Source organism: Lepisma saccharinum, chromosome 1 (assembly GCF_977018435.1).
Source record: "Lepisma saccharinum chromosome 1, izLepSacc3.1, whole genome shotgun sequence".
NCBI lineage: Eukaryota > Metazoa > Arthropoda > Insecta > Zygentoma > Lepismatidae > Lepisma > Lepisma saccharinum.
Window position 1 is genome coordinate 183,021,785 of NC_139229.1, and position 18,653 is coordinate 183,040,437.

The 18,653-nt window shown below is 39.2% G+C and overlaps 1 protein-coding gene across 2 annotated transcripts in view; it reads left to right on the forward strand.

The window, feature by feature from the left end:
* LOC145990511 (proton-coupled zinc antiporter SLC30A1-like) overlaps positions 1 to 4,199 on the forward strand; it is a 29,492-nt gene extending 25,293 nt beyond the window's left edge. For both annotated transcript variants that reach the window (XM_083126207.1, XM_083126211.1), the window contains exon 9: positions 4,122 to 4,199. In XM_083126207.1, coding sequence (XP_082982333.1) covers positions 4,122 to 4,133 — 12 coding nt within the window. In that variant the 3' untranslated portion in view covers positions 4,134 to 4,199. The remainder of the gene's footprint in view (positions 1 to 4,121) is intronic.
* The last annotated feature ends 14,454 nt before the right edge of the window (positions 4,200 to 18,653 follow it).

Below are 18,653 nucleotides of genomic sequence, written 5' to 3' on the forward strand. Positions count from 1 at the left end.
CTGAAAATGTAAGAAGATAACCATCAACAAAACTTTCAACATGCAGTTATTCTCACAAAATGCTTTAAAAAATGAGTATTTCACAAAAGAATCGTTTATTTCTTAAAAATAGATTTATTGATTTAGTGTGAAAGTTTATACTATTTGGAGCACTTCTGAGAAAACCAGACATTGATAGGTGTCACCGTTCCCGAGATATATCAAACCAAAAGTATCTTAATACGGTGGACTCCTTTGAACATGGGAGGTATCAGCACGTACATAGCGATTAGCTCCTCGACTGAAAATTCCTTAAATGGCATAACAATTATACTACCAAGTCTCTTGCTTTTATCAAAAAGTGTAACAATTCATCAATCATTAGGGACTTAGCCGCTGGACAGTGATCAAGATGGTGGGTACGAAGTCCTCTATTTGGAGATACATGTTATGGCGATTCTTTGATTAAATACATTAAAATGTATATCAGTTTAATGCTTATAAATTAGGCTATAATTTTTATTCCAAATAATTTTCTGTCGCATAATTTATTCGATAGTTACAATGAACAAAATTCTAAAAGTACAGGAAGACTTGTATTATTTTTAAAAGATGATTTCTTACATAACGTGAAAACCACTTACATTCGTATCATTGCCTATCCTTTAATTTTCATTTATTTCAAATTGAAATAAATTAAAATCTCGCATCTCCAATCACGTATCATTCTCTAGGCGTTATGACGTCACGTTGCGTGCTAGAACCCACATCTGTCACCATGTGGGATCGTACTACAGGTGATGTAGCTCATTCATCCCCCCCAACTATTGGCATACTTGCTGTTCATGGCAAACCTGATGGTAAGGTGCAAGTGGTACTGACTAAACACATATATGTGTGGCAAGACACAACACTTGAGTTTTAAACCCCCAAAGACTGGATCAACATGGCGTATTGGAAAGGGTATACTTGTCTCTGCACTACAGCTGAAGATCTGCGATGAGAGGTTACGCTCGAGACTGTACAAAGAGTCTGACTTGCAAATTGCCTCGACATGGTCTCCCCAAGGCGTCCTCTTGTCTCTCTCCGTAATCCTCGTACTCGCTCCTCGATTGACTGACTTAGAACTGACCACTGACCTCTCTCCTCCCAGACATTTATTCCAATCAAATTTACTCAGTAATGCCGACTCAGTTATCTGTAGACTCTTCATTGATTGCGATCGTTTACACCTGTTTGCAGCGATGGCGATCAAGGAAGCTCGGCAATGTCTGACAAGACATTCCTTAGATGATTCTAGCAATTTCCTGATTGGAAAAGTGATGGCTAAATGTATGGGATTTTAGAGTTCGTTGTAAGTTATATTTAAAAGATTCTACAGATCGTTACGATGCCCCTCTCTGGAAAAGAATTCCTTTGAATTCGTCTTTATATGTGATCCAATCTTATAGGGGTATCGTTTATTACAAAAACATAAAATCCTACAGATCGTTACGCATTATTGAACAATGAAACATTACCTTTTCTTCAGTCTATCTAATGAGGATCAAAAGTTTAATAGAAAATAACAGCTTAGATATAGGCCAGTAACTAAGAGTCTGTGAATCCGATGCTTGAGGGGAAGCACAGGGGAGAAGGTATGAACTTTTGAGATTTTGTACTACTAGTAGTGGTCTAACAACTGACAAAAATCCATCTTTTACGGAATTATTCCCAACATTCATTGTTTTTTTTTTCCCTTAATTTTTTTGGCTAACACAGAAGTTTTCTCAACATGCCCACATCTCGTCCCCACGAACGCAGCTAAAAATATGAAAACAGTAATGCATAAATTAGCAATAACAACACAAAATGAAGCCAATTATCAAGAGGAATATCATCTGTCCCTGAACAGTAAGTATATATATCCTCTAGCACGACACAAATGAAAAGTCTCATCATAGGGAAGCCGCAGCTCAGTTCATTGCTGATGCAGGACAAATTTCAATTTCATTTTTCTCCCTTATATCAAAAAACACCTCGATAAAACTTTCTTAGTATGAAGAGGAAGGATGGTAGTTAAAAATATTCAAACCTGAGAAAAATCAATTGGGGGGTGTTTTGAGCTGTTCAAACTTGAAATTTGAACAGTGTTCAAATTTTACTAAGTTTCAACATTTGATCATTTCATAATATGCAACCGTCTTTTCTCTTTACAACGAGCTCAAGAACGCTTCTGTATCTTTGTTCGTTCCCGAGATATACTTAAGTGAAAAGAGCATGTTGCTCAAAAATGACATTTTGAACAACCCTCATATAATTCGTAATAATCATAATCAGCAAAATCCTTTCACAGGTATCGGTTTTGGAGCAAAGCAAAGCTGTGTACTAAATATCATCAAAATCGGTGACTATGAGGGTCAACTCCTACCTGATTTGACATGGAATGACCTGTATGTGTTTGTTAATTAGCACAGACTCTAAGAGTTCAGTAATACTGCATAAATGTCAATGTATTACGGTTGTTGATTAGTTTTAAATTCTGCATAAGTGTGCTCATCACTCACATGTCATGTGAATTAGAATTTTAGTGTAATATACACTATTTTTCCATTCGTCACCAGACACCCCATACCAGTACGTTAATCCAGTCGCAGCAAGACATCAGTATTGTGTAGTGCCACCTTTCATTGCAATGACGTCCTCAACCCTTCGAGGAAGGCTTTCCACCAATTTGCGATACGTGTCGACGGGAATCTTGGCCCATTCCTCCTGCAAAGCGGCAAACAGCTCAGTGGCGTTTTTTTGGGCAGCATGGCCTGGCTCTCAAGCGGTGCTCCAACTCGTCCCAAAGGTGTTCAATGGGGTTGATATCTTTACTTTGGGCTGGCCAATCAAGTTTTTGCACACCCATGTCATCGAACCACGTGTTGATAATGCGTTCCATATGACATGGTGCATTGTCATGCTGAAACAGGTATGGGCCAATACCGAATTGTTCCCACCATGTTGGTAGCGCAGAATTGTCCAGAACGTTTTGGTATGCATCGGCATTCATGTATCCCCGAACTAAAACAAGAGGACCAAGACCATACCACGAAAACCAGGACCACACCATGATGCCACCTCCGCCGAATTTCACTGTGGGTAAGATACAGTCCTGTAAACAGTGTTCACCGGGCATACGCCACACTCACACACATCCATCAAACCGCCACATCTGGTAGCGCAATTCATCACTCCTTAGAACGGATTTCCATTTTTCGAGAGTCCAATGGTGGCGATCTTTGCACCACTGTAACCGACGAGTCGCATTGCGGGCTGTGATATGCAACTTGTGAACTGCTGCGCGACCATGAAATCCAAGTGCAACGATCTCCCGGCAGACAGTACGATCATTTGCAGCACTACTGGAAGCCGATTGAAACTCCTGTGTCACCATCTGTAATGACGCCTTCCGGTTTGACTTCACCACACGTTTCAAGCATCAACGGTCACGATCTATTAATATTTTCAGTTTACTGAATCTGGGTCAGCATGTCATGACCCCCTCTTGCTTCCACTTCACGATAACATCACTCACTATCGACCAGGGTATCTGAAATTTGTTAGAAATATCACGGGTCGAATGTCCAAACCTGTGGGCTCCAGTGACCATCCCTCTTTCGGTCTCACTCAGTTCATGTTGTCTGTCCATTTTGACTGCTGTAGCTGGTATGAGTGTATTCTCAACCGGCAATGCCTTTTATAGGTTGTATGATGTGTACAGACGATCCCGAGCACTTTTTGTGGGGTGTCCGGTGACGAATGGCAACATAGTGTACAGTTGCATTATGAATGGGAGTAAATAGGTTACAAATGCGATGGGGCACATGGCTTGTTTTGTTTGGACGGCTTTAACAATTATATAGGGTGTATGTAAAAATCCAAAATAGGATGGTTATACTGTATAATGTTTATGACCGTATCTTACGAAGTCAAATTATTGCATTACAGTCATTCCTTAATAATTCATAATAGCTGAAATTACACTTCATGGACACTTAATAAAGTAAAGTGAAATTTAAAATTTGTAAATTGATTGTACTTGACATATCTGTGTTGGCAGTATTATAAGAATAACCTGTTAAGAACTGGAACTAAGAATACAAATCCTTTTTCAGTGTGGAGATTGACTTAAAATTCTTGAACTACCCAGATTTTGAATAGCGTAACATCATCGGGATTTGAGAGACTGCCATCAGAATCATTGTTCAATATTAAATAAATCATATTTCCAAGTGGAAGGTTTTTTATTTGTGAAGCAAATACAAATTTTAACTAATTTGTAGCTAATTGTGTAGTTTTTTTTTTTGTTCTTTTTTAATGAACACTACATTGCAAGCAGAATTAATTTGCAAATGGCAACCTCAATTATGATGTAGTACATCAAAATGTGCTAGAAAACAAAATCAATATCATCTTTCTATGGCAATTAGTTCTCAAGTAATGGTGTTTTTTGTACTGTGCGGAAAGTTTGAAAAGTGTGCGAGGCTCCCGACTATAAAGGTTAAAACAGAATTTGTTAATGATTACTAAGTATTAAAGACCAGTTTGTCATGTACTTACTTTGTACTCAAGCTTTCACCACATCATCTGACTTTCTCAGGAGATAGGACAAGTATAGTAAAGATTTAAGACATGGGAAGGTAAGTTAAAAGTTAAAAAGATAAAAAGACATAGCAGTGCCCTGTCACTCCTTCCTACTCCAACTCTGGCTGGCAACTAGTGACAGGGCACTGCTTTGTTTTTACCTTTTATCTTTTTAACCTTTAACTTACCGTCCCATGTCTTAAATCTTTACTATACTTGTAGTAGAGGAAACGAATGGGAAAAAAAGCCTAACCCGGAAATAATTGCAACACAAATGTTTTTTGTGCCAGATTGTGTGGAATGGTATAGTGAATAACACTGGGGAACAAAAAAAAGATTTTATTTTGTGGCATAAAGTTTAATAACAGTTTCAGCACACAAAACAGCTGTGATTGCCAATTGTATGATTGGTTCAGTTGAATTGACTCCAGTTATAAAAATAAACACACCATGGAAAATGTAGGAGGTAAAATTACTCCACGGTTTTCTCGGTAATAACAAAATTTGATAATGGGCTGAAATTTCCATTAAGAAACTTATTTATTTATTTGTAAATTGTTGCTAGGCAACTTATGAAGCATTGCTAGGCAATATATCTCTTGATGTTGAATTTTGTGGCCGACTACTGTTGGAGCTTACAGAGGGATTGTCCTGAAAAGCAATACATCAGGAAATCGTATAGAAAACGTTTCACATAGTTTGTTACTTCATTGTGTACATATTTTCTTAATTATTATGATCATAGGCCTATGTAAATTTATTTTTATAATAGTGATTGTAATCACAAAAAGAAATATTAAATTGTTGTTGGAAGTTCATTTATATGTATGTCTTATGTTTCTGCCATTTTGGTTTAGTTGCATTTATTTCATAAATTAGAGCCAATTCAGGAATTATATTATTATATCATTATTCAGCAGCATGAAATCGCCCTAAATTTGCTCTCAAACACTGTGCTGCAATTTCACTGTTCCCCAGTGTAATATATTAAAAATACGCCATCCAAATGTTTGGGGAAAATCCGTCATCTTGGAAAATGGGGAAAAAATACAACTTAAAAATTAAAAAAAGAATAATATATCAAACGGTGCATTGTACACAAAAGTGAAGATAACGAAAATGAAAGAACAGAAAATTTGCTAAATTATGGTGTCTGTTTGATAGAGCTACCTACCATAAATATTAATTGAATTAGAAAGATTCAAATATTTTCCTTAATTTTTTGAATTAGCGTAAAAGTTAGTTTCTGACACAAAGAACAGCAAATATGTAAGAAACTATGTAATTCACGTCCTAAAGTCACTAAACCAAATTCATAGCTTATGATTTCCTCTAGAGATTGGTTTTTGTTTCATGCCTTTAGAGTCAGGGGTTGAGGAGATATGTCGTTTAATGCAGAGTCATGTGTTTCCCTAAATTTAGGTGTTCATTTCCTATGATATTGGTTGATTGATTGATTGATTTGATTTTTTTACTTCACTTTTGTGCCACTTTTGGCTGATTTGATGATTATGGTCATGAGTGATGATATGATGAAATTGATGAATGGACACTCACAAACATCCACTTTGCTGCTTTAAGTAGTGTAAAGAGTGCTGCATAAACTATGAAATGAGCCATTTTGTCCTCTGGCTATGGCTTTTTTGGATTGATTTGATTCATTTTAATTTATATTACGTCTTTCTGCCACTTTTGGCTAATTGCGAAGACGAGGACTGATGATAGATAATATGGTGATATGGATGAAGGGACAATATGGACGACAACACGAGCCCCACAGAGGAATATACTGACTGTGAATTCAGACCAGATAGCCACTCTAGTCTTGAAAATGCAGACAAAGGTGTACTGCTTGGAAGTGATGTGCTTTTCCTGTGATCATAGGTTTTACAGTATTACCTCCGTAAATGATCTCAAGGATTTGTTGAGGACCTGAATGTGCCAATAGATAAACACCACATCTCAGGAAACTCATCTTGATGTGAAGACCACCCAGCCTTAGTATGGGCTACTTCAGAGGACTATCTGAATTCTCATTGGCTACGATATGGAAATATTGGTTGATCAAATGTGATGATGATGTTTGTGTGATTTACCTCTTTGATTGCCCACAAATATAGTGCAATGTGGATTGAATGAATATCTGGAAGTAAAGGAATCGCTAGTTTCCCTGGATAAACCTTTCTCATTTATTTGCCGCAGAACCAGCCACAGAAGGACTCTTGTTGTGATTGTCCATTCGTAATTGGCGTAGTGGTAGCATTGTCGCCTTATAATCAAGGGGTCCCGGGTTCTATACCTTGTGGAGGCACATTGCACAGTGGTTCGGATCCCACTTTAAACTGTAGGTCCAGTCTCAATTAGCCTTACTGTGTGTAACGTGGACTTCCAATACCAACTTAATCAACTAATCGTGATTAGCCAAAAGTGGCAGGAAAACTATAACTAAACTATATATAAACTAAAACAAATCAAATCAATCCAAAAAATCCATACCCAGAGGTAGAAGGGGTCATTTCATATTTTATGCAGCACTCTTCATGCTACTTGAAGAAGCATAGTGCATTGCAAATTAGCATATTTCTGAGATACGTTCAATAAATCTTTGGCCTTTTCAATTCAGAAATAGACTCTAATGTAAGTTCAAGCTCTGAGGTGCTGAAAATCTCTATCTACATTTGGTTCAACTCTGAAAGATAACAGGGCACTGCTGCTCTGTAGCTACAATACATTAGGATGCTCAATATTCGTCGGAATTTCATTAAAGCAGAGTGTATTGGGAAGTAGTGTTTAAATCTTCAATCAGTTATGAAAATGTTCTCCTTTTGCTGCATCAGGGGCAACACCTGTGCTATAACTGCACGTCTGTATGTAGAGGAAATTATGCAATTTAGCATGTCAGCACCAGGTATCTATGAAAAATTCTGCAATGGACTCTTAAGGTAAAGTGACCGGTTTAGAACAGTATTTTACCATATTTTGGTTCAATGTATTGACATTGGCGGCGATTAGGAATGGGGGGCATGGAGAGCAGTCTCCCCTCCATGCACACTTGTCCCTGTACTATGGTCTCTTAATGCTAACGTATGTCTTGTCTACCAGTGGATTTGACCCAAAAACATCTGCTCCCAAATTTAATTTTCAATACCTTTCTCTCTCATTGCAGTCAGTAGAAAGTAAACTACCCTTGCCCCCCCCCCCCCCTCCCTCCTGCACAGTTGACACACCTAATCACTGCCACTGTATGCATACATTTTTAAGCAACAAAAACAACATATAAGTAACAAACGCCACATGAACGAAACACTGCATAAAACAATGTATTACGTTCTCACAAATATCATAATCGCTCTACGACGGTGCTTTCTGCCTTGCTCGATGACATAGTGCTCACGTGTTTTGTCTGTGCAACTTAGTGTGCATCATCATACCATCGCTTCGCCTCTCACCTCCTGCAGTGAATCAGGTTTGTGACCACGGGTGCTCGCCTTGTCATATTCCTTAGTGCGTTTACATTTTCAAGCCCCGTAACAGGAACGCTGGTACTAATCCTGTTGTGTTATGGCAGACAGTCTGATGAGTTGCTATGGTGACCATTGCTCGATGATCCACCCTGCAGTGGGTGTGTCTTTCAGTGCGCATGCTCATTGCAGTGTGTCTTCGTGTTTCATTCTGGACTACGTGATACTTAAATAATACACAAATAATTGATATGATTCAGGACTTCGATCATTAGTGCTCAACATATTTGAGTTCACTGGAGGCTTCGTCCTACAATTTATTTTTCTCTATACGTGTTTTGTTCAACGGTGCTTGGTGATATGGTTATCTTTTGGGTGTTTGGTGTTCTACATTTTTGGGATTTCAATAAATGAAATTTAGCTATAACCCTATCTGACATGGTTCATAGACCATCGACAGAATGGATCAATTGACTTTACAAGGGGAATGTAGAGATATGGTGATTGAAAGTATGAGAAAACCTCGTCAAGAGATTATTTATGCTTGTTCATTAACTGGAATTGTGAGACTGCCGAGCAATCTCAAGAATGTGCACGAATCATTATTTTCTCAGAGCTTTGACTGAGAGGTAAATACTTGGATCTAACCTGATCCAGCGTGTTCGAAAGGTGTAATAACCTTTCGAGGCTAAATATTATAAAAGCTAGCTCGCCCAAGGGCTCGCTCTCATTTTACTTTATGTGGAATTGAACTCAAACAACAGTGTACGAAGTTTACGGCTGCATAAGCCTTGCAGCCACTCATGCGGGATTGCTCGGAAGAGTGAGCCGAGGGTCGGAGTACCGAACCTCGGCATCAGTCACAATACGGTCAGCTTGGAGCACTTGGACAGAGATACATCATCCGTCTACCAGGTATGAACAAGCGTGAATAGTCCAAATCAAACATCCATATCTCCTTTCCCTTAGTCGGAGCTGGTTCGATAAAAAGTGTTTTGAGCTCTACCTAAATGCGTCATTGTTGCATCCCTGTGACCTCAGATCCCTGGTAAAAGGGGATTACAACATGATGCTTTAGGTGGGGGAATAGCTGTTGCCTCTGGGGCATGTGAAATCAATTGTAGCAAGTGGGGAATGTTTCTTTAGTTGGTTTGGGGATGTTGTAGTACGTGATTTGGGGAAATAACAGCAAGATATGATTAGTGTAATCAATAGGAAAAGAATGTCGAGAAGAGCTATCACGATAGTCGCGATAAGGGCATAATAAACATAAGACATCTTGTGGTGGGAGTCTGAAATGAGAAAAGAAAGGGGAGTTTCAGTGATAATAGAACAAACTATGTGATTACAAGACATTTCCATCTGTAGTGTGTGTAAATGTCATATAGGAAAATGCAAAATTTGTACATGTAATATGTGCAAAGGATTAAGCACCTTTGACTCACTCCTAACCAAAGTTAAAAAAAAAAAAATTGAAAGAATAATAACTAATAGGTTTATGAACATTTCATGGAATGAGAGGGGGGGTATTAAATTTCATGGGATATGTGCCGTGATTAGTTGAACTATAAAATCGGATGAGGGAGTGGGAACATTTGCCTATATTTATTTTATGTTTGTTATATTTAGTGCATTGCAGCTTACAAAAGAAGCAGTTCGCATTGCACGTGAGCTTAAATAAAAAAAAAAAATGATATGGCCAAAAGCAAAAAGTTCAGCAGGTTCTACGCATTTCATTTGTTCTTTAAGTCGTTCATCTTTTTTTTTTCTCATTTGAGCAAATGGGGAGGAAAAAAAATGTTTGTATGTCAGGTACATAAGCATGCTAATTACTTATGAGTCAAATCACCTAAGTGATACGTTCAGACTATTACTTTGCATATAATCCAGGCGCGGTTGGCCCTATAGCGCACAGGATCAGTGAACCCCCAGTAATATACGATAATCACCTCGAGAATGAACAATAAACAATGTCTTTACATTTTCACATTATTTCGCTAAAAATTCTACACAATAAGTCATGTATTTGTGCCCGTAACACGGCGAACTCTCTTGCTGAGAAGAAGAAACCGCGATTCGGCCGCCCTGATACAGACCCTCAGTTGAACCCCCACAGGACAGCTCGTGCCATTGTGAAAGCTTCGTGCGGGAGCAGAAGCGCGAGGAGGGTATAGGACAAAATACATGGGAGATGAGATTTGCAGAACCTATGTTCAACCCAACGGTCATGCGCAGTTCGTTCTCTCGCAGAAGGCGCGGGACAAGGCTCCGATCTCGTTGCTTCCTCCCTTCCAGTGTTGCTGTGTGCGGTTGAAGTTTGAAGCGCACACATTACATATTCAATATTCTCTTTGTATCATTTTTGTACTGAACTTCTTGGAATAAATGCAAAATTGTGGCAGAGATGGATGAGTGGAAACAAATAAAAGCTGGAATTAGATGCGATGAATTAAAATAAAGGAGATACATTACCAAAATAGCTCGTGCATGCATTCAGAGGTTTTTCCTTAAAGGTGGAAACACTTCGGGTTCGCGAAAGAGAAAGAATGGCGCGAAGACGTGACTCGCTGTCGCCCGGTGTCAATCGTCTCAAGTTTGTTAGTTTTTGAAGTGCTTGGATACTTGTTGGAAAGTATTAAGTGATGCTGCGAGTGAAGCGAGGGATGGACTTTACCTAGGTTATGTCACATGATGCAGTGTAGGCGTTGCAGTCCGCGCAGGTAAGAAATGACCGATAGAAATGCACGTAATTAACGTAAACGAACTTCCTTGTCCACTGAAAAAAAGCGTGTGCTGGTCGACCAGCCCCAAATTTGAACAATTTCTCTATCTTGTATCAATGAAAGGGTCTCAGGTTCGATTTCTAGTATGCACATGCCATTAGTTGCCATTTCCCTTTAATAAATGTAGGACCAGTTCTGATTAGTCGGCATGGACGTCCGGAAGGGGAAAAGGGGGCAGCCCCCCATGGAAATTGAATGTAAACCAAAAATTATATATTACACGCATATAATTTAATTTCAGTCACAGTAATTTTTGGTAATTATTATAAAAGCGTTGCAGTAACTTCAGACTGAAGGAGTGTTTTTTGCTCCTCCTGAGGAAAAAATATATTACTTGCCCCTACTTGAGGACGTCCATTCCAACAAAACTCAACTTTTTTCATAAAGGCACAATTTATTGTAGTTTCAGCCCTAAATTTATTCGCACACCCCTAATACAAAACCTTATACTCCCATATAAAAAAAATTCTGGACAAATCTTTTAAGCCCGCCCCCCCCCCCCCCCCATCCTTTTGTTAGGCGAAGGAAGTTTATTTTGCGGAAACTGAATATATGTCACATGACTTCAGTGAACCCCCGGGTAAATAATGCACGAGCCGCGCCTGATATAATCACAAAAAAAATAACATTAAAATACCAGGGGAATTAATTATTAGGCAAGGGATTTACTATAATTTTTCTGGTGATTGGAGGGCATTCTGTAACCCAGGGCTTTTTAAATAAAAATGTGTTTGTTGTTATGCATAAGTGCATTGCGTTCACGGGAAGTGAAGGGTGGGGAGAGGGGGGGAGTGTTTGCGTGGGAAAAAATGATGGAGTGTGGGATGTTAGCATGTGCAATTTTCGTAGCGAGGAAGCTAGAGAGAGAACGGGAGTGGAATGTATTAATAGATTTTAGTGTATATGTGATCGGTGTTTCAGGGCGAGCTTTCAATTTTGAAATCGTAATCATATCCGTTTTCTCTTTGTTTCTACCATCAGTGAAAGTAACTTCATATGAGTTCTCATTCACTTTTCGAAGAATAGTTCCTTTGTACTTATAGGATGATGCAAATGCTTTAGAAACTCCTGGAGTCTGACTGGAATCTAGAATCCACACATGTTGACCTGGTGAGTACTGAATTTGTCTAGAAGTGCGATCTGTGTACTGTTTCTGTTGTTGTTGTTCGAAACGCTTGTGTAAATTGTCATGAGCGGTCTGACATATGGAAGTCAAGAGTTCAAGTCTTTGTGCGTTTCTCTGTGAGATGTTGTCAGGGTTCGTAGGGAGGACTGCGTGTGCTAGGATCCTTGGGTTATAGCCAAACAAAGTAAAATATGGACTTTGACGTAATTCAGAATGTAGGGTAATATTATGCCTGTACGTGGCACTAGCCAGGTAGTCACACCACGGATCTTTTTTCTCCAATACATATCTCTCATGGCTTTCTTTAAGTAGCTGAATGAACTCTCAACTAGCCCGTTCGTGAAATGTGTGGCTCTGTCCACATGTTTGAGCTGCAACTCTGGTAATATTTGCTAAATCGTTTAAGAGTAAGCTTGAATTTGGTGTTGAGTGGTCTAAATAAATAGTGTCCGGGAGACCATGTACTAGAAAAACGTTCTCAACAAGAGCTGTTGCTATGTTTTGTGCATCATGATTAGACAGAAGAGCTGTGATGACATATCTAGTACTGTCGACTATTGATAGAAAATATTTGTATTTGTGTGTCTTAGAAGAAACTAAGGGTCCACAGACGTCAAGGTGAATTTGTTTGAAAGGAAGGGATGCAGGGGGGAATATCTGGAGGGTATGGGGGATAGAACCTTGTGGTTTCTTTGAGATCTGGCAAGGGATGCAATGTCGAACCTTATCATAGACATATTTCTTCATGTTAGGGAAGAAGTAGCGCATGAGCATTAAGTTGTATGATTTTTGTGTGCCTTGGTGACTTCCATTCATTTTATGTGTATGAATAAGGTCGAACACTTTATTCCTTAATGTGTGAGGAACGCAAAGCCTATCTCGACGTCCTCTTTTGATTTTTGTTGTTCTGTTCAAAATGTTATTTTTTAGTACATAAGAATAGGAGAGTTTTTCTAGCCTAGCATTGCTAGCTTCATCTTTGATTTCTAAAATATCAATAATGTCTTTCAAATAAGGGTCTTTATGCTGTTCTGTGCTAATATCAAAATCTTCTGATCATGTATGGAATACTTGATGAAAGAACAGATCATCATCATCGTCATCCTTTTTGTTATGATTAGTCTTTTCAAGTGGTAAGCTTGCATGGGAAAGTACATCCACGAGTTCATTTTTGCGTGCGCTGATGTGCCTCATTTCGAAGTCAAAATTTTGAAAATAAAGTGCTCTTCTTCCCAAAATGGAACTAGGGTGTTTGGTTGAACGAAGAAAGGATAATCCTTTATTGTCTGTAAGAACCACAAATCGTTGATTTATAAGAAAGAACTTGAAAGTTTTCAGAATATAGTAAGCCTGCAATTTCAAGGGAAAATGTGTCAGCCTTTTTCTCTGTTGGTGTTAAGGATTTCGAGCAGTAAGTGCAGGGATGTAAATTTCCTTCTTCGTCAGACTGTAACAGAGCTCCTTCAATCCCATCCCCACAGGCGTCTATGAATACAAATGAGGGGCACAAGGGCAGAGGATAGGGGCTGAAGTTATCATTTGTTTTAGTTTTTCGAAACTTGTCTGGTGTTCGTCGTCCATTCAAACTTGACATTCTTTTTGAGAAGCTTGAATAAGTATTCTGTCGGTCCTGTGAAACCTGGAACAAATCTCCTAATAAAGTTCACAAGTCCCAAAAACTGTGAAGCTTGCATTTGGTATTAGGGGTGGGATAGTCCAGAATAGCTTTAAGAATATGTTCAGAAATTCTAACCCCCTTCTGAGATACCAAATTGCCAAGAACTTTTACTTCTGTAAAGGCCAGTCTACACTTAGGTGATATTTTAAGGGATGCTTTTCTTAGCTTTTGGAAGACTCTTTCCAGTAGATTAATCATGTCTGGGAGGCTCGAACTGTATAATATCACATTGTCTGTATATATAGAAAGTTCTGAACTGTCTATTCCACTAAGGGCGAGCTTGCTTACATGGTTCATTAAACCGGGGGATGTTTTTAACCCCTGGCATAAACGAGTATACCTAAAGCTATCAAAATTGTTTAAAGAGAAAATGGTAATTTCCTTAGAACACTCTGTTAAGGGAACTTGAGAAAAAGCACTAGAAAAGTCCAAAATTGAATAAAAAATTTTACCAGCCATTTCTTCCATAATCGTAGAGATATGTGGAATTTGAAGTGAAATTGGAGCTATTAATAAGTTTAGTGCCCTTAAATCAGAAATAAAACGATAGGTCCCATTAGGTTTTTGATTAATAGGACTGGGTGTCGGTAGGGACTTCCTTCACAACGTTCTATTACACCTTGGTCTAATAAATTCTGAATTTCCTGTTTCATGGGTTCTCTGTAATGAAAGGGTAGGTTTTGGCATACACTGGGGTGTTATCTGTAAGCTTGATGTCGTATTCCAAAACGTTAGTTTCAGTTAATTTATCCCCTGGCCAGAGAAAAATATCTGCATCTGCATATCTCTCTTCTGGGTGGATTTGAGGGTTAACATTGAGCAGGGAGGAATCAAATTTCTATTGGCTTGCGCTGACGTGTTGTTCTACTGTGTTAGATGTCATTTAAAATTTCACTTGTTGATATTTCACCTAATTTGGAGTATGTCCTAAATGATTGATAGTTATTGTATTGTCTTTTAACGACATCTCACACCTCTGTGTTCCAAAAAGTAATTTCCTAAAAGTGAAGGGAGGGTTGCAGTGTCTATGATTCTGAAAGGGTGTGAATATTTGGATTTTCCAATTTTGATAGGGAGTACTACAATTTCAGACACACTCAGTTTTGTTCCAGATACACCTTGAATTGTGGACTTTACATTGTAGGTTTTTCTTTTGCAAGGGAGGAGGTCGGAGGGATATAACGATATCTGGGAACCCACATCAATGAGTAAGTCTGTTTCTTTCCCCTGTATACTGCTGTTGATGTAATACAACCCATCTTTCTCAAGTATAGGAACTTTGTCTATTCTACTAATATCTTCGATTCCGTTCCTGCAAGCCGAAGATGATTTTAGTTTAAACCATTGTCTCCTTGTGGCTTGTAATAACAGTTAGTACTCAAATGGTTATATCGGCCACAGAAATACCAGCCCGGTGCATTTGTACCGTCGCAATTACCCATATTTCGATCCTGACCTCTACTTTGAAACTTATTATTTCCTCTAAATTGTTCTCTAGGGTTTGACCTATAGTTGCCTCTTTGATTAGCCCTATAATTACCTCTGTAGGAAGGGGAGTTGTTATTCCCGTTGTTTTGAGCTCTATTTTCTCTGTTACGTGTGTTTTGTTTGCATTCCTTGCAAACTCAAACACGTTTGCGCAAAATTCAAGCATTGAATTTGGGTTCAACTTCTCCTGCGAATGTAAACACATATTTCCAAGCTGCGTGGAAAGCTTACTTACATCGTTACTAGAGGTGGTGTTATCAGTAAGTTGAGTGCTGGCCACAGCTGGTGGCACTGCGTAGGGTGGAATTTGTGAACTTGGTTGGGAAGCCGAGGTTGTAACAGGCTGTGGAACGGATGGTTGATACATTGCAGGTGAACAGGTTTGTCCTTGAAAATTTCCCACAGCAGCCATCTGCGGGGAAAGGACTGGAGCGGGAGCTAGCTGCATTCTTTGTACTTGATAGGATGAGTGTGGGAGGGGAAGAGGGGGATTTTGGTTGTATGCTACAAATTGCTGAGCCTGAGCTGGCGTATTACCTGGAAGGAGAGAACATATATGCACATGGAAACAGCTGTGAGCTTACGTGGGGGTCAACGTCTGATGCAAGTTTGCTTGCACTATAGCCTGATCAATTTCATACTTCTCCTCCATCATGCGGGAATTGATCAATAATTGTTGGCATTCAAAATTTTGGAGGTGGGCTATTAATTCCTCTGTTTTAGAAAAGTGTTTGTTAGTTGACTCGCAGTCACGTGATTATGTAGGATAAAGTCTTCTCTTTAGTGGCATTCGGGAAATACTGTTGGACCAATGCCTTCTTAGCAATAACATATGTGTGAATTGGTTCTGTTACTTGTTGTTTTCGTTCTAACACGATCTGAACAGGCTGTGCGGGAAGGAATACACCTTTGAAAAGGGCACTTAGTTCGTTTTTGATTTGGGTATATGTCAAGTATGGGAAGTTAGGTCTCTTCTGTATGTAGTGAAAGTATGTCAGAGCTGTGTCAGTTAAGAACAAAGGCAACGTTTTTTTCCTTTCGCTTCCGACCACACTGATGCGTTAGCTGCACTCTCTATTTTCATGAAAAATTGCTAGACCGCTGAAAGGTGTTGGATATATCGCAGTTGGGATTGGAGTGGCCATGTCAGTGGTGGGGAGTTCTGCAGTAGTGTTATTGGTGCTATTAGTATTGTTAGTTATTTGGAATGTTAGTTGGGGTGCTTGCCAAGGGTTGGTGCCAGATTCTGCTGGGGTGTCTAATCCTAGTAAGAATGGGGGGTAGTTTCTGTTAGCAGATCTTAACTGTGTTAGTGGAGGGAAGGGGGCCGGTGATAGGGGTTGTGGCTGCACTGGGGCTGCCCTAATTGCTGTAACTAACTATGATTTGGTTGAGGGAGGCATCTAGGTGTTCGTGCAATGCTATCTGTGACGTATTCATAGACTAGAGTTCGTCGTGCTGACCAAAGAGCAAATGAAAGTAGGGGGATGCACTTAGTTGATTCATTTCTATGTCGTTTTTCAAATAAATACAAGCAATTGTTCTCATTCCAGTGTGAATGATGCGTAAGCATGTACAGAATGAATATTGTAGGGAAGAAGTAGATTTTGTGGGAGGAGGGGGCAGCAACCCCCCCCCCCAAAAAAAAAAGTGGGTTGTATTCCGTATGGTAATGTACAAGATTATCACTGGGCCTGAAGCACCTTAACCGTGCTGTGGGAGTACTAAATTGTGACTGCTGGAAAAGGTTAATTTGTGAAATGCTGCCAAAGTAAGAGGGGAGGGGGTAATTAAATTTGAAGCAATTGGTACAGAAGGGTATTCAATTGCAGAGAGAGCCCGTTATCACCTTCACCATGTTGTAATCCCCTTTTACCAGGGATCTGAGGTCACAGGGATGCAACAATGACACATTTAGGTAGAGCTTAAAACACTTTTAATCGAACCTGCTCTGACTGAGGGAAAGGAGATATGGATGTTTGATTTGGACTATTCACGCTTGTTCATACCTGGTAGGCAGATGATGAATCTCTGTCCAAATGCTCCCAGCTGACCGTATTGTGACTGATGACAAGGTTCGGTACTGCGACCCTTGGCTTACTCTTCCGAGCAATCCCGCACGAGTGGCTGCAAGGCTTATGCAGCCGTAAACTTCGTACACTGTTGTTAGAGTTCAGTTCGACATAAAGTAAAAATGAGATTGAGCCCTTGGGCAAGCTAGCTTTTATAATCTTTAGCCTCGAAAGGTTATTACACCTACGACGCCAGAGGTCTCTAATTTGAATCCTGGCCTGGGCATGGATGTTTGTGAGTGTCCATTCATCAATTTCATCACTCATTCCCATCTTCGCAAATTAGCCAAAAGTGGCACAAAAGTGAAGTAAAAAAATCAAATCAATCGACCAATATCATAGGAAATGGAGAACGTAAATTTAGGGAAACACATGACTCTACATTAAACTACATATCTCCTAAACCTCTGACTCTAAAAGCACGAAACAAAATCCAATCTCTAGAGGAAAGTACAAGCTATGAATTTGGTTCAGTGACTTTAGGACTGAAACTTTACATAGTTTCTTACATATTTGCTGTTCTGTGTGTCAGAAACCAACTTTTAAGCTAATTCAAAAAATTAAAGAGAATATTTGAATCTTTCTAATTCTATTAAGATTTATTGTAGCTCTATCAAACAAAAAACATAATTTAGCAAATTATCTGTTCTTTCATTTTGGTTATCTTCACTTTTTGTGTACAATGCACAGTTTTCGAGATATTATTTTTTTTTAATTTTTAAGTTGAATTTTTGCCTCCATTTTCCAAGATGGCGGATTTTCCCCATACATTTGGATGGCGGATTTTTAATATATTATTCACTATGCTATTCCGCACAATCTGGCACAAACCATTTGTGTTGCAATTATTTCTGGGTGAAACCATATATTTCCTCTACTATTGTCCTATCTCCTGAGGAAGTCACGTGATGTGGTGAAAGCTTGAGTACCAACTAAGTACATGCCAAACTGGTCTTTATTACTTAGTGAAATGATGGCACGTGGTGTAAGTTATGCCTTATTAGAATTTGTTAATGATATTTGAGTCAACTTTTAAGGGCTCATATGTCAGGGTGCTGATGCAGAAAGTAATCAAAAATTAATACATGATTATAATATATATAATGCAAATTAATGATAGAAGGCTACCAATGGAATTCTCCAGCACCGAAATACAACCTTGGTGACAATGAAGTTCGACCAGAAAGGAATATGTGATTAAATGCACAGAGGCATAGACGGTGGAATGGGTGATCCGCAGAAGTGACGCATGTGTGTAAGAGGAGGCGTGTGAGCAGGCAAGAATCGTGATCCCAGCATATTGCACCCAATGTCACGTAAAGAACGAAAACGGGGAACTATACGCGTGACATTGAACTTCGACCAGGCACCAGACCCAAACGGAAAAATTCCAGATAGTGGCGCATTCGACGGAAGCATGACGTCACGGACATAATAAGGGAGTCCGCCGTATAT